This window comes from Lytechinus pictus, chromosome 8, assembly GCF_037042905.1.
Source record: "Lytechinus pictus isolate F3 Inbred chromosome 8, Lp3.0, whole genome shotgun sequence".
NCBI lineage: Eukaryota > Metazoa > Echinodermata > Echinoidea > Temnopleuroida > Toxopneustidae > Lytechinus > Lytechinus pictus.
In genome coordinates, this window is record NC_087252.1 from 29,742,277 (window position 1) to 29,759,925 (window position 17,649).

Here is a 17,649-nt window from a genome sequence, read left to right on the forward strand (position 1 = left end):
TCACAAACACAGAGGCAGTACAAGTAACGTTACGATGACGTAGCACACAACATGCAGAGCAGAACATGCAACTCCAACGGCACAGAACATGTACTACTAGTACTACATGTAGAAACAGATCACAGTATTTATACAATACCAGTTCTGGATGGAGGGGTATAGCCGGTAGACGTCTCTTTGCAGACTTTAGCTGAGCTTGCACTGTTGCAGAGACTTGGTGCAGATGTAACGTCAGTGACTGTACTCAGTGGGATGAGTGATCCAGGCCAGCCGGTTGCACGATGTATGCGGTACACGTAGATCTAACGTTAGAGCTGACGCGGATATGGATATGTGGGACGGTATAGTCTAGATTCACTGTGAGACTCCCGCGTTTTCAGTGAGTGAAAATAATGAGAATATCCGCGAGAAAAAAGGTGATTGTATTATTCCAAAACGAGAGCCAGACAAAACAATGAACTAATAAAGTCATATATGCGAAAAGAATATGAAAATATAAGAAAAAGTGAAGAAAATAGGGAGCTCTATTGGATGGTACGCCCTATCCACTTGATGCAGCTAGCTCTTTTTTCTCGTACGGACTTACGGACGGACTTACTATTTACAGCCAACACTGTTGCTCGATACTTCTCCGTTTTGCTGCCACTGACCCACATAACTTCAACAGCTTGATCGACATAGCTTTCAGGATCCACATCCTTGTCCGTGTCTAATATCCAAGAAAATGGTCCAATTTCGACGCTGTCATCGCTTTCAAATTCAAAAAGACAGAAGAACTCGTCTGAAGCTGGTGGCGGCATAGTGAAGCTGAGATCTCGAATGAAAAATAGACGATCGCGCGCGCCTTTCTACGATCCAATAAAAAAGGTGCACGCGCGTCACGTGATTTTTCGAGATACGCGCATGCGTCCTTCAGGTGATCACGATTGTCAAACAATCGCGTACATATTACATCGCATGATTTTACTGTTCAATGTCCATATTGCATGTAAAGATTAATTAGCCTATATAAATTTGTGTACAAATCCTGTGGGAATTGTTTTTTTTTTCAAAGAATAGTCAAAACCCTCATTATTTTTCTTTTTCATCACTGCAATCATTTGATTTGGGGCTAAAAGTTGTTGAATAATGTTCAATATTTTTTCCATAAAAAGAAAAACAAAAAAAATATAATATCAAACAAATACATAAGAAATTAAAAACCAAGAAATACATGAGGAATTTGTTGGCTATCACAATTTGTAATGTTAAAAACCAGTTTATTTAGTAAAAATGGATGTTGATACAGATAATAAGCATATTCTGAGCCATATTTAGTGATTAGGAGTACCACGGTAGTACCACGGTAGTACCACGATAGTACCACGGTTCTACAAGTACTTCAATTGTACCGCGGTACTATTGCAAGAGTACCACGGTAGTACCACGATAGTACCACGGTTCTACAAGTACTTCAATTGTACTGCGGTACTACTGCATAAGTACCACGGAAGTACCACGGTAGTACCACGATAGTACCACGGTTCTACAAGTACTTCAATTGTACTGCGGTACTACTGCATAAGTACCACGGTAGTACCACGATAGTACCACGGTTCTACAAGTACTTCAATTGTACTGCGGTACTACTGCATAAGTACCACGGTAGTACCGCGGTAGTACCGCGGTACTACAAGTACTTCAATTGTACCGCAGTAGTACCCCTGATAGCAGAAACTGGTAAAAATGACGTCATAATTACGTCAGTTTAACGACGAGTGTCACGTCATTTTGACGTCGTAACATGACGTCTTATTGACGGGATCTTGCACCCGCGAATAACGTCATTATGACGTCGTATATTGACGTCATTATGACGTCTCCAAGATTGACTACGACGTCTTAATGACGTCTTTGCAACGTTTTTACAACGTTTTCCTGACCAGTATCAAGGGTCAGCTTGACGTCGTGTATTGACGTGATTATGACGTCTTTGAGAGTCGACTACGACGTCGTAATGACGTCCGTGCAACCTATTCCTAACCGGTTTTAGACGTCATATTGATGTAATTATGACGTCTTTAAAAGTCAACTACGACGTCTTAATGACAACTTTGCAACCTATTCCTGACCAGTTTCAGACGTCATATTGCTGTAATTATGACGTCTTTATAAGTCAACTACGACGTCTGAATGACGACTTTGAAACATATTGCTGACTAGTAATAGACGTCATATTGACGTCGCATATTGAAATGAATATGACGTCTTTTGGAGTCAACTATGATATTTTAACGTATTCTGACGTGATGACATAAACATTTAAATTAAATTCTACATGTAATGTACACACACCACTTCAAAGACCTTGTCATTGAGGATTATCTATTGTTGGTGAATACTGAGGTGGTCTGACCATGTCCAGCATTCCCAGTAACAATATAATGATCCTCCATGCCAGGGCCTTGCATAACTTGACTCAGTCTCAAGAACATGACCCCCCCCCAGAAAAAGAATATATACAAAAATGGAAAACAAAATCAAATACGTGTACGCATTTCAATTTAATAGGAAATCATGACAAATATTCTATTAATAAATAAAAGTTGCATAACATGATATTACCAGCAAAAAAAGGAAAAGAAAAAGTTTTAAAACTCTCAATAGATTTATAAAAAAAACACTTTTCTATGAAAATGCAGTATTAGGGTCAAAGGAATGAAATAATTACAATGTTTGTTATACCAATACATAAATACACATTAATACATAACAGAGGCATTATAAATAATAATGATCTCCAAGAATATAGCTTTTTTGTTGAAATTGTAATTAAATATACCTTCAACTTTAGAGATCTATGTAATGTAGGTAAAAATATACTATATAAAAAAAAATACCTGAGTCGCATTGATTTCAGGATTTATGGAAGCTTGCATTTGGGTTTAAGAATCATACATGTACATTCATTCTTATGAAAAGTTTGTGATTGTATTACATTATCACTTAGGGGTAAATGACAGTAGTTGCAGCAAACAATTATTTCTTGAGAAAGTCTTTTAAATTAAGGTTAATTGTCAAAATATTGTACATGATCTAGATCTGGTACATTAATGTAAACTTGTATCTTTGTAAAATCATGAATTTCGAACTTAAAGAGAAATGCCAGTAGTTGCAGTAAACACTGATTTCATGAGAAAGTCTGTAAAACCAGGCTTAACTGTCAGTATATCATCGAGGATCTAGATCTGGTACAGTTACATAAACTGAACTTTGTGAAATCTTAAAATCTACGCTGAGAAGGTTCAAACTGAAGACCACCAACACAGATAGGCACACGTGGGACAGTGTATTATTATTTCTGGAATAAAGACCCGACGGAAGTGACCGAATCCGCGCTTATTTTGCTTATTTCTCAGCAATTACACAATTTCTTCCAGAATCCTTTGGCACATATTTTTTATTCATAAAGACACTTGGGTGGTCATTATATTAGATTCTGTAAAAAGTCATTTTGAGATCGTTACCAGAACTGGAATTTATCTTTAAAATAAATAATTCTAATGATCACTAACACAGAAAAACATATGTGAGACAGGACAGTGTAATATAATTGATTCGAAAAATACCTGACATTTGATAGATTTACATGCTTATTTTGCTCATTTCTCAGCAATTACGCATTTTCTTCTCGAGCTATATTTGGATTCTGTTTGAACTCATTTTAAGATTGTTACTACAACTGGTAATTTATCTTTAAAGGGGTACTGTATATCCGGGCTCAACATAATTATATCTATGATAAATAAAGTAATATTTACCATGCAAAATAGTGAAAATTTTATCAAAATCATATAAAAAATAATTACAAAAATATTGGTAATTAACACATGCAAGTAGATAAGTTTATGATATCATGCCCACATTTTTATTGTTCTGTTACCAGATGAAATAATAATTATTTCATGTGTGTACTAAGTATGTCTTCCAATCCCATGTAGCAAAAGAACTTCCAGCAATAATCAATACAGGTAAGTCACATCAATGCAGTTTACAATCCAATTTAAATACACAATTTTATATACAAAATAATAAGTTGGGGATACATGTACGTGTACGTCTGTATGACATCATCAGCAGGCTACTTGCATATGCTTAGAGGTCTTTCACCAAAATAATGCAGAGCTTAGAATGTCATACATTACTTTATTATCCCTTGTCCTATTTTGATGAATTTTTCAGTTTTGTTAAAAAGTAATCAAAGGCCATATCCATGGTTACCCTTATGCTTGACCTCAATGCTTGTTCTCTTTTACACAACACATTATTTTGTGAGATACAAAGCACTTTGAGATGCCATCCTAGTCAGCACATGAGATTTTTAAAAATTCAAATTACCAGGCAGTGACAGTGTTGTTCCAAGTCCAGAGCAAAGATGATCAGGAATGTGGAAGGTCTTCTCAAATTATCTTGATCCAAGGTTGTTAAAAATTGGAGGAGAGGATGGAGCTAATTCCATGGCCTTGGAGCAGTAGTGGAAAAAGTTTCATCACCAGTAGCTAATTTGTAGGTGCATGGTAGACTAAGGATCAAAAAAATAAAAAGGCAAGTGCGCCTAGAATGAAAATGACGCACAAGGCATTCCTTTTAATACATGTAATCTGGATCCCTGTCATTGACTTTGAAAATCAGTAGACGGACACTGATGTTCATGTACATCCTTTCCTTGACTTGCAGCCAGCGAAGTGGGTGTATGGAAAATGGCACAATAGATGCAGCATTTTGTACTATCTGCAGTCGGTCCAGATCGCCCTAATTCAAGCACGAAGAGCTACAATAATCCAGTTTAGATTGCGCTAAACCACTGCTGTGTGGCAAGTAGGGGTATAAAAGGCACTTCCCATTGGCCGTTATTCTTCCAATCTGTTCGATGTTATACTGGTAGGGAGCAGGTTTCAATGGCGCTATGAAAGGTGTTACGAAACCAGATGACTGGGTGCAGATTCAGGACACCTTCCATTTCAACTTACAGCATCTGCAAAAATAACAGAAGAAGAGAAACATAAAAACCTTTCCTACATTAACTACTTAATATTCATTAGAAACTAAATGGTTTCAATATCAATTTGGAAACTTTTTAAAAAATTATTAAAAAACAATGTGGGGTGTGTTACATATTACAGTACTTCAAATATTAACATGTAAAGTCAAGTTGGGGGAGGGGTGGGGTGCTTGATGCCCTCAAGATCTGCACCTCCAAACCATCTCTGTATAGGGAAGGACATTTTAGAGTAAATTTGTTTGAAAAAAAAAATATTTCTTTTTTTTTAATTAATCATGATTTCAATTCATGCTTTTTTATTTGTTTTAAATGGTAATGGGATAATTCCATCAGTTTGAATAAGAAATTACAAGGTGCCAATTTCACATAACCAAGATCAATTCTGGGGGGTGTTTCACAAAGATTTAAGTATGACTTAAGTCGCACTTAAATGCCGACGCGTACATGATATGCAACGCGCGATCTTATTGATAGATACGCATTAGAGCGCGTCCGCATGAGACGATCTGACCAATGCGGTCAAGCCTTTCATACCGTATGCAACCCGATATTTAAGTGCGACTCTAAGTCATACTTAAATCTTTGTGAAACACCCCCCTGATGTAATCACAAATGCACATGTATGTTAAAAGACTTGGGGGGGGGGCTGATTCAGCCCCCCTCGACATATTTCACGATAAATCCGCCGCTCAAAATTTTTTGACCGCGTCGCTTGCTGACTTTTTACTTTCAACTCTCGTGCAACTTTTGAGACCAAAATTGTGACCCCCGGGTACGTGTTTCCGAAATTACACAACATATTGTAAGTGCATGCAGACCCAAAATTACTAAAAAACGTGAATTTGTGACTTTTTGTGTACAAATTCAATGCAAATAGTGTTTTTAGCCAAAATTCATAGATGTATCATCATTTTTCCTTTCACTGCTTAAAAGTTTAAAATCAATAAATTTTATCTTGTTTATGGTCAAAATAAAGTCATCGACAATTTCCATTGAAAAAACACTAAAAAACAAAAAGTCCAAAAACAAAGAAAAGAATACATAAGAAAATAAATGTCTTTTTGAAATTTTTGACAAATAAATTTGATCAGATGCCTATCTAGAGTATGTGAAACAAATATTAGCATTTTAGGGGCATTATTTTATTTATTAGAGCCAACTTTTGATTTTACGCATAAATTAGCATAATTAATGAGCAGTGAGATTTTTCGCAGAATTTGATATTATAGTTTTGTAGATAATGCCATGGGTAACGCGCATGCCAATTTTCGTTGCGATCACGCGATCGACAGCCAAGATCATAAGGGGGGCTGAATCAGCCCCCCCCCCCAAGTCTTCTTAGGCGTCGAAATAGCCCAGTCTATTTAGGGTTAAGCCTTTTTTATATTTAAAATACAAAGGCTTACAAATTGGAAAAATTAAATGTTTGCCCATAAATTATTGGGGGAAAAGGGGATTTTCTAGGGAAATCCATCTTTGTGTACAAAGTTCTACAGTCAACAGAGACTTGTCTAGGCTCCATGAATGAAAATACAATGTAAAAATGATAAAAATATCATCACAGAGACCTCTTAGTACAGTTAGGACCATTGACAGATATAAGGTGTCCCAAGATTGCGCACATCCGAATCTGCGCGATTCTGATAATAGAAGATGCGCAACGACTCAAAACAAAAAATAAACTTTACACCTGCAATAGCCTACTGTACTTACTTACCTACTGCCTGATGCCGCCTGGCACGTAGGGCAACAACGAAGGACCTCCACTCCTGGCGGTCGGCGGTTCTGGGCCTTCTTCTGGAAACTCCCCCGGGGTAGGTCATATTCACCGACTTCATCTCCTCAAGTGTGATGCCAGGACAGGTAGTTTTGGTTCTCCCTCTCTTTCTCCTAAAATGTCATAAACAGATCTATTCATCAAAAATCTGACTCAAAATGGTGGGAAAATAATGAATTTAGGGCATTGGCAAGATTTCCATATGCACCCCCACTGAAACTGAAAATAACAAGAGTGTCGCTAAGGCGAGCACATAGTACGCCCGTCTGTAACATGGAAAATGGAGCTATTGGTCAAGCAAGAAAAGTGGAAGATGGCGACTTCACCTTTGACCTTCTGACCTTAAATCAATAGGCTACCTTGGATCCATGCTAGTATTATACATACCAAATTATATGAGCCTAGGTTAAATTAAACTGAAGTTATCACGTTTACAAGGAAAAGTTAACGGACGGACAGACAGACGGACGGACACCGAGCGTGATACCATAATACATCCCGTCAAGACGGGCGTATAAAAACATGAAGAAGGATCAGAATAACATATCTAGCCCAATATAGAACATATATGAAGGGGGAGTGGAAATACATACTAAAATATGGCTTTATTCTGTCAAATTTTGAGCATGTATATAGTGTGTGTAATTGTCCATAGACATCGGTTTATTTAGTCAGTAAAGGGTGTGAGTCAAGTCTAGTCGAACTATCTGCTGATACCCCTTCCAGTATCAGCGCTTCTCGCTAGCATAGTAGGAACAGGTGACTTGACTACAGTACAGATAAAACGAGGTGAGTTCAAGTCCCAACTAAGGTGCCAACACAACGCCACGGTACAAAAAAAATTATACAAGTAACATGTAGAAAAATCTGAACAAACCGAATTTTCAACAACCTTTTGTTATTTTTGGTGTTGTTGGTGGGGGGGGGGGTGCATTGGATATGGAACTCTTTCCAGGGCATTTCATGTGACGGCCTCAAAATGCAGCCTCGGTGCTACCTCGAGCTAAGTTCATACAGGCTCCACTCCACTTCACTACCACTACTACTACACTCCACCTAGGTCAGGTGGTGAAGTGGAGTGGAGCCTGCACGAACTTCGCTCGATGTACCTCAGAGCTAGACCAAAAGCTTCAGTCTCTGTATTTTGGTTGTTCCGCTGAACTACGTTGGCTCCACTCACCATACATAGACTGAAGGGGATGGGGCCCCGTACCTACAGCCAACGTATAGTGAACTAGCGTTTTATAGATCGCGATTTAAAACTGTTTTTTAAGCAAAATTGAAAGTTTCATGGTTTCCATTATCAGGTAAATATAAATAACTTAAGTAATTGCATACCTTGGGCCGGAGTTATTGATGATTGAGAAATCTGTCATCTAAGACATTTTCACCTGACCTGACGGTTTTTCTTGCAAGTTGCCATCTTGAATGACGTCATTATCGTTATTAATAGGAGTGGGCTATACATGGGTCAAAATTACTTTTTTTGTAATTTCAATATGACAACAGTTTTTTTTTATTCCTTGTAATGTATCTCAACATGAAATGACAATATTTTTTGTCTCAGGTCCGAGAAAAAAGTGTGCCGGGCCAAAATCCAAAATGGCCGCCAAAACCCCCCAAAATCACAGTTTTGGCCACAACTTTTTTATTTGGTGGTCAATTTCTCTGGTTTTGGTGTCTATTCATATGTTTTTGGGGGCAGGCAATTTCTTTTTCCTATAATTAGTACTTTTAAACCATTATTTGTAGAGTTAAAAGGTAATTATACCTAAATTTTCCCATTTTTGTAGCCTTTTTTCAGCCAAAAAGTAGGTTTTATCATCCTGGGGTTCTGGGATATTAGATGGTACGAGGTCAACAATAGCAAGCAGCTTCATATAGCTATATTGCTTTTATTCCTCCACTTTGGGTTTTACGGATATTTGTGAAATATATCTTATTAAATAAAAAAATGTCAATTATCCATTGGGGCTATACAGTATACATATATACAATGTACTGTACATACATACTGCACTGCATAAATGCATTGGCCACCATGACAGATAACAAGGCTTGTATAAACTATAGTGTCATAGAAATGAGCTCTCAGGTTTAGAATTAGATGCCTCAGAAATTGAAGATATGTTTTGTCTCAGAAATTGAGGACATGTTTTGTCAAATATGCTAATTCAGGGGGCAGAGAATTTTCACTGTAGCTATTCTGGGCCCCGTTGCATAAAAATTTACCATTATGTTAACTTAACTTAATGGTAACTTGCATGCAATCCTTTATTCTGATTGGCTGTTGATCAGCGTTACCATGATACTAGTAGTTACCTGACCCCATAAACATAGGCCCAGGCAGTTAGACACCAGAACCAGGTTTTAAAAAAAGCCTCCAAATGAAGAAGATATGGCTAAAAATGTGATGTACGTATATATACATGTATGTGATATTTACATGTAAGTTTAATTTACGTTACTGGTTTCACCATGTACATCAGCTGACAAGGAATCAAATTCACAATCTAATTCTAAACCTTTGAAGCTCATTTCTATGACACTATAGTTTATATTTACAGGCCTTGTCATATGCCATGGTGGTCAATGCATGGATATATGCAGTGTACATGTAGTATGTAGTATACAGTGCATTGTACACCGTATAGCCCCTATGGATAAATGACATTTTCTTTTATTTGATAAGAAATATTTCACAAATATCCATAAAACCCAAAGTGGAGGAATAAAAGCAATATAGCTACATGAAGCTGCTTGCTATTGTTGACCTCGTACCATCTAATATCCCAGAACCCCAGGATGATAAAACCCACTTTTTGGCTGAAAAAAGGTTACAAAAATGGGAAAATTTAGGTATAATTACCTTTAAACTCTACAAATAATGGTTTTAAAGTACTAATTATAGGAAAAACAAATTGCCTGCCCCCAAAAACATATGAATAGACACCAAAACCAGAGAAATTGACCACCAAATAAAAAAGTTGTGGCCAAAACTGTGATTTTGGGGGGTTTTGGCGGCCATTTTGGATTTTGGCCCGGCACACTTTTTTCTCGGACCCGAGACAAAAATTATTGTCATTTCATGTTGAGATAAGGTAAAAGGAACACAAAAAAACTGTTCCCACAGTAAAACCAAAAATCACCCATTTATAGCCCACTCCTATTATTAACTTAATGTCTCGAATCGATATATCGCGATTATAACTAGTACTAGTACTAGTATAACTAGTATCGTTTATCTTCGGTTTCGTTCGCATATGGAGCAGATCGTATAATATCGAAAGCAATATCGATATCACATTCGTGATTGTTGACGTTCGTTTGTAAATATTTTATAGTTTGGCTGCCATTTTGACCATTTTTATCGTGTTCAACCCAATTAAACATCGGTAAAGTATATTTTTCATGCCTTTTTCATCTATATCGTTTAAAGTATTTAAACATTGAGATATAAAGTTTTAAAAGTTTGTTGTTTATACATCCTTAGATTGTAAATTCGATGTGTAAAATTACATCAAACTTTGGACTGTGAATTGACAAAAGGGAGGGAATGAGAACACATGCGAGCCCACACGTACACCCTACCGTCGGTAAATGGGGATTACAGTAAAATGTCAAAAATTGTTGAATAAATCCCCAGAAACGACGGTTATTCCTGTCTACCTCAGAGCTTGCTTTCTTATCGAAATATTCACATCGCGTGTGTAATAGGCCTGAGTAAAGTGAATGAATGCGCAGACATCGCACATCGGGCACTAATAGTACCACTAGCCAGGCGGCTTCTTGAGAGTAAAAATCATTTACTAACGTAGGCTTACTCTAAACGAAGCGAGGGAGTCCTCCCTATTCATCTGCGTGTACCGCAAAAAACCCTGAAACTTTCGCCCCCGAGATTTCTACTTTCCTTCTAAAAGATCTAGGCCTAGCTCTAAATCATATACATGGGATAAAACTTCATTTCCGACATTTCTACGCTCTTGTTGTTATTTTTAAACAATGAATTCTTGTTTAAAAATAACAACGAGAGCGTAGAAATGTCGGAAATGAAGTTTTATCCCATGTACATGATTTAGAGCTAGATCTTTTTTTTTTTTTAGAAGGAAAGTAGAAATCTCGGGGGCGAAAGTTTCAGGGTTTTTTGCGGTACACGCAGATGAATAGGGAGGACTCCCTGGCTTCGTTTAGAGTAAGCCTACGTTAGTAAAGGATTTTTACTCTCAAGAAGCCGCCTGGCTAAGTACCCACGGCACTAATCATTTTGTTCAATCTGAAATGACCATGACTGGCTGAGATTTTTTCCAAGAAAATCAATAATTTCTCTCATTTTTTATGAGACTTTTTGCACACTTACTCATAAGAATACAAGGAACATCATCAATTGAAATATTTTGTAAAATAAAAGGAAATTCACGTTAAATCTTAACTCAAATCGTTAGGTGTGCAGACTTGGGGTTGGCGATCACCAGCCGGCCGCCAGTGCAGTGGTCCACAGCAGCGAGCGGGCGCTCGGGCCGGGGCGAGCGCCCGGTACCGGTACTGTGATGGGATTGCCAGTGCAGTGTCATGTCATTTTCAGTGACGAAGCTAGCTGCAAGCGCAAGCCGCGGCATTTAACAAAATACGAAAAGAAAATAATAGAAAATGGTTATCTAACTTACTGTTTAGCCTACTTCAAATGTCTTCGAGGTCGTTGTCCATATCTGACCCGTATTCTTTAAAAGAATTATTAACGAATAACGGCCTTCTTCGTCGCACTTCTCGTTCGAGCTCAATAGACTGCAACGCAACGGAATTCTTTTCAAATGTTGGCGGTAAGTGCGCATGCACAAGCCTGTCGCCGCGCCGCCCGGCCCCCCTCCCCCCCCCCCCCGGCGAATTTTTATAGGGGGTGAGCTGAGCTGAGGGCTAACACCGAGTAAGAAAAAGGTTTAAAAATAGATACAAACTTCTTGGGCATAAAAAGCTTCTTCTTCTTCTTGTTTGGTTATGGTTGGCAACCAGTCATAATGATATATTTTTGCCACTGCTTTTGGAGCTTTTTTTAAAGATTATTAATTCCTTTTTTTTGCATGCACTATTTTACTTTATTTTCTTTTTCCTTTTCCTTTTCTAAATAGAAAAGAGCCTTGCTAACATGGCAAGGTTAAAAAAATAGCAAATAGCAAAAAAAATGCGCTTTGAAAATAAAATTGTAAATTTCTTGTTGATTGGCAAATAATTGATGTCATAATCACGTCATAATTTGGTCAAATGAAAACGGAAATTTCCTCGTCGTTGATTGGTAAATAAATGATGTCATAATCACGTCATAATGTGGTCATATAAAAATACAAATTTACTTGTCGTAGATTGGTCAGTAAATGACGTCATAATCTTGTCATAATCTGGTCCTACAAAAATGCAAAATAAAGTTGTCGTCCAAAGTCGTCAAAATGACGTCGTAACGACGTTATACAAATAACTTATGACGAGATTTACTAGTTTCCGACGAGAAAATGACGTCATCACGACCGTGTCTGCTATCAGGGACTGTGGTAGTACCGCAGTAGTACCGCGGTAATCGCAGTACTTTTTTACAAGGGTGGAGAAGAAACGAGTGAAGATGAAGACTCGGACCCACCCTCTCAAATGCAAAGAGTTGAAGAATCCAACGATGATTCCGAAACGAGCGTATCAGAAAGCGATGGACACGAATCGTCAATGACGGCAAACATGGAAGAAACTGAAGACAACCTCGCTTATCGAGGATGGTTAGAGCAAGCCATGACGGCCACCAAGGACTTGAGAGACGAAAAATATCAGAAATACATCTCCGAAGGAATGGAAGAAGAAGACGCTAAAGCAATTAAAGGCTCACGTGAAACTAATGTGGGCGGTCAAACGCATCTTTTTCGATCTTTACTCTCAGTTCTTGCAGCAGAACGTGTACCTCGAAGACGCTGACATCAATCATGAAATCGTGTCCGATCTCACAGAAAGATTAGAGAATGGCATGGAATTCCGGAAAGCCGTACAGAGAGTGTTAGCCAGGCATGGTTCACAATTCGATGGTTTATTCCAGTATCAAGGTGACGATGACGATGATGATAGTGGAGAAGAGACGGAGGGTGAAGATGGAGTCTACAACTAAAGACACAAACATCAGCTTGTCGAATAATAATAATCCAAGAAAACGCCCTCAACATAAATGACAGTTAGAACTTCATTGTGTTCATATTTTCTGAATGCCATCCATAGACATGTGTTACAATCCATTAAGTTAAGCGAAGAAAAAGAAAAACGAGAACTTCACTTTAATATTAATAATGGACAGTTAACAATTAGTTTTTAATTACAACATAATTTGAGAACATAACTTACGTTATTTTACCTTTGTATCAAAATCTGTTGTTTATACAATATCTGAACCTATCTACATTAAATGGAATAGAATAAATGATAATAATGATAAAATAATCATCCTTGACTGTATAGTGTTTCATGTTATCACCATCTGTACTGCGGATGAATGAAGTTGATTGAAAGGAGTCATCTACTGGTTTAAATATGCATGTAGTATACTTTTGCGAGTCAGAGAGCCGTGCAGGTCATTTGAGATATGGAAGTATGTACAAAACAGTATGGAAAAGTCAGAGATTTTTGATGTGTAAAAGTCTGGAATGAGTAGAGTCTGAGATGTCACTATTATAATCACATTTTGGATTACCAATAATTGTTGTAATAAGAGACAGAGAGAGCCAGCTTTTACCTTGAATAGGATATCCCAAGTTCAATGACGCGCGCTGGCCGTGCATTGGGTGATCAATTCGTGAACCGCGAGGCACTTGACATATCGGGTTCGCCATATATCTGCTGGTAGGCGAAGAAAGATAACTTTTTTCAATAGGAAACTGTGTAGAAATCATACGTCTGTTTCGTGCATCGTATCCTACACGTGACGATTGCGCCACGGTGGTGCAATACCGGGTAAAGGGTAATTCCCTGGGATGACATCACGGTGGTTGCGTAACTGCGTCGTAATACCATTTCATGGTGACGTCGTGGCTGACCGGAAGTCTGGGTCAACCCATCGTGTCGATCGTGTGGTCAAAGGCTGACCAGACTAAAGGTCAAAGGCTGACCGGACTAAAGGTCAAAGGCTGACCGGACTAAAGGTCAAAGGCTGACAGGCTAAAGGTCATGCGGTCAAAGGTCATGGTTCAAAGGTCATGCGGTCAAAGGGCATAGGTCAAAGGTCATGGGTCAAAGGTCAAGTTGGTATGAGGTCTCTCCCATAACTACTGTGGATAAATATTAATGTGCATTCCCTATTCCAAGCAAAGAGTAAAGGAGAAGTCCACCCCACCAAAAAATTAATTTGAATTTAAAGAAAAATAAAGTATTGCAGAAAATTTCATAAAAACTATGATTCAAAATTTAAAAAATTACTATTTTGACATTGAGAAATTTGCCTAATTTTATAAAACAATTATATGCTCATCTTGGTCAATGTGCAAATTACAGACCCGATTATGTCACAAGCACTCTAATTTCTTGTGTATTTTTTTGTTTGATACATGTACATGACATGTATATTTTATTTTAATTTTCATTAACAAATTTTGAGAGGGATTTTAATTCCTCCATTAACATTCGTAGTTTCCATAAATGTAACCTATTGTGATTCGAGGAAGATTTTTTAGATCAAATTTGCTAAAATTTATATAATAAAAATGCAACAAAAATTTAAAAAGTAATGTGATGTGAGTGACATAATCAACTCTATTTGCATACCATTGTTTTGTGTATATAACTGTTTTGTGTTAAAAAAGGGAAATTTCTGTATTTATTCAAATAATTTTTTGTTGATGTGCACTTGACCTTTTACTCACTTCCCTTCCCACCCCTGCCCAAATAAGTGTAATCAAGAACTTGAAAATCAAAAGCAGTGATTAAGAAGAAGTAAGAATTAATCATAGAGCTATTAATAGCTCCATGATTTAATAAATACAGGCCTAAATAGAACTTCACATGAAAGTAAAAAGAGAATAAAGCTGGGTAGGAACGATGAAGGAATATGATTTAAAGAAAAAGCATAAACATATCCCCATTACCCCCCCCCCCCCCCCCCAAAAAAAAAAAAAAAAAAAAAAAAAACAGTCCGGCCGGTTCGAACCAGGGTCCTTGCACACGCCAAAACAATGCGCTTACGCAATTCGCCATCGATCTCTTCCATACTACTTCCGGGTTTTTTAAGCTATATTAAATGTTGCATGTCTGTGCGCCGCTGTTGACCAATCAGAACGCGTCGGCAATTCTACTGCAATTCCAATCATTTTGCGATGGACATTGCCGTGGTTTTTTGTGGTTCCTGACTTTGCTACATCATGAAATTTCATAATTCTTTTTCAGTCGTAAAGAAGAATGTCTACGCTTTATATTGATTATAATATCAATTTGACGCAAGTGTAATTTCGGTGCAAAAATGCGCTCTGTTTATTCACATATATTTCTTGAAAAAAATCATTTTTTCTAAGCTAAATATCGGTCTTCAAAATACATTTAATGTGCATTTTATTTAGCTGATCAGAAATTTCAAAGTTTTATCTATAAAATAAGACCAATTTTGTGAGGAATAAACGATTCTAAAAGCAAAAAACACCGATCGGAAAGTTCGTCTTCACAGCTCATTACGTATGCATAACCACGGACGGCTATGCATACCGCTGAATAAAATAGAGCACTTTCGGACGGGCTGCGGACTGACTGTGATCGTTTGTGTTCAATGTATTCATTCGTTTTGAACCAGTTTTCATATCGTTGTGCTAAGTAGTATTCTTCGCAAACAGCGGCGTTACATACATACATTTTCCGGCTCCATATGCATTGCTCCATGTAACCGCCCCCCCCCTCCAAATCATATTTCCCCCGCAATTTCCACTCTTTCTGGGATTTTCCTTTTTTTTTCTCCTTAAAAATAAGCCTGCAAGTGATTGGCCAAGTTTTGGTACGATTATTGAATTTAATCACAAACTTCATTCATTTGATATGGACGTTTCATTTTACAATAATTTATTATATATTTATTTATTTATTTGTTTATTTATTTGTTTATTCATTTATTTATTTAATATTCATTTTTTTTTATACTGCATGGTATAGGCCTGTTCAGTTAATGATAACATAAGGAAATATATAGCAGTATGTCTTTATTCAGTAATACTTCAATACATTTTCCATATATTTCAAATATACCTATATACAACAAGAAATAACGTATTGAAATTTAACATAGAGAAAGTATAGCATAATGCAATATAATGAAACATATATATTATGTTTATCGAACACAGATCAGAAAGTAACTTAAATATATATACAATTTATGATAGAGATATATCTTTGGTATACTTTGGATTTGGAAATGCATAAAATGAAAGAAACAGAGAGAGAGAGAGAAACGAAAAAAAAGTTTTGACACAGGTCAGACGTGTTAGTCATGTTAGTCGGGCATATTTTATCAAACCTGGTGAGATCGAGCATGCATGAAAAATTGTGTATCGACAGAAACTAATATTTAATAATAATATTAATTTCTTTCATTTTTACTTGCCAGATGCCATGATATTCAAGAGGAAGTCGAAACTACGAAAAGCAGGTTTGTCTTGATGAAAGAAATGTGCCAGTATAAGGACTACGCCCAAGATTATCTTCCGCGTGACTTTCGATACGTCTTCGTGACGAGGGAACCAACGAGAGCCTACGCGTCTTTTCGGAAGGTTCTGTTGACTACGGGACTATTTGTCCCAGCGGACAAAAAGTTGGATATCATCCGGGACGACCCGAGTAACACCAGGCCGATGTCGTGGTACGAAAGTCAACACCAGCTTTGGAGGTACGTCAAGGACAACCTAGACCCCAACCCAATCATCATCGATGCATATGATCTCGCCTCCAACCCTCAGAAGATTAAGGCCTCTGTGAAGCGATTGGTTTCCCATACAACGACAGCCTTCTCCAGTGGGCCTCGAGCATCGACGATTTCCCCCAGAACTTTAACACAGCAGGACCAAACCTGTTCGAGGGCGTTGGGTCAGGTTTCTTCGAGAGGGCCTTTAAATGTACCCAATTTGAGGCACCAACTGAATTGGTACCAATACCACGTGATCAGCTCGATGATGACGTCATTCGTTGCGTTGACTATTCGATGCCATTTTACCGGGAGCTATACGCAAATAGATTACAATAGGGCCTACCTGCCTGCATGGGTGGGGATTTAGTGGCAATTAATAGATTCAAGCCTACCCCCCCCCCCCCATAATTTTGACAACTTAAAAAATTGTATAATATGCAATGCAAATAAACGGAGTGCTTTTAAAGAGCACTGGAAAGCACTACAACTATTACTAATATTTACAGAAAGTTTTAGACATTCTCTGCTTTCACTTTAATTTGTATCGGAAACACGGATCGACTCCCCTGGGAAGACCAATATACCTATGAATGAAATATTCAACTATACATGTTTCCTCGATGTTGACCCCTTATATTCTATGCAAGAGCAGCATTTTATGTTGGTTTTCTTTGAATTCGCTTTGCGATAAAAATAATAATATACAAAATTTATAAAGCGCTTTATACGAAAGTTTCAAAGCGCTAAGAAAGAAGGGGGGGGGGGGGGAGAATATGAGTTCAAGATATCTCAGTAAAAGAACAACAAAGAAACTGAAAGTGAAAACACCATTACGAAAAATCAATTATATATATATACAAATAAATAGATAATCGGCGAATATACATCTTAAATATAACGGGTCGATAATCATATATGTAAATTCAAATAATC

The 17,649-nt window shown here is 37.4% G+C and overlaps 1 protein-coding gene and 1 long non-coding RNA gene across 2 annotated transcripts in view; one reads left to right on the forward strand and one right to left on the reverse strand.

Annotated features, from left to right (window-relative positions):
- LOC135154912 (uncharacterized) overlaps window positions 1–17,510 on the forward strand; it is a 57,322-nt gene extending 39,812 nt beyond the window's left edge. The window contains exon 2 of the mRNA XM_064103152.1: window positions 16,420–17,510. Coding sequence (XP_063959222.1) covers window positions 16,420–17,083 — 664 coding nt within the window. The 3' untranslated portion in view covers window positions 17,084–17,510. The remainder of the gene's footprint in view (window positions 1–16,419) is intronic.
- Window positions 2,527–11,607, reverse strand: LOC135155146 (uncharacterized). Its single transcript, XR_010294489.1, has 3 exons — window positions 11,483–11,607; window positions 6,759–6,931; window positions 2,527–5,014 (listed from the first exon to the last, which is right to left on the reverse strand). It is a non-coding gene; the product is annotated as an uncharacterized LOC135155146 (long non-coding RNA).
- Window positions 17,511–17,649: the final 139 nt, after the last annotated feature.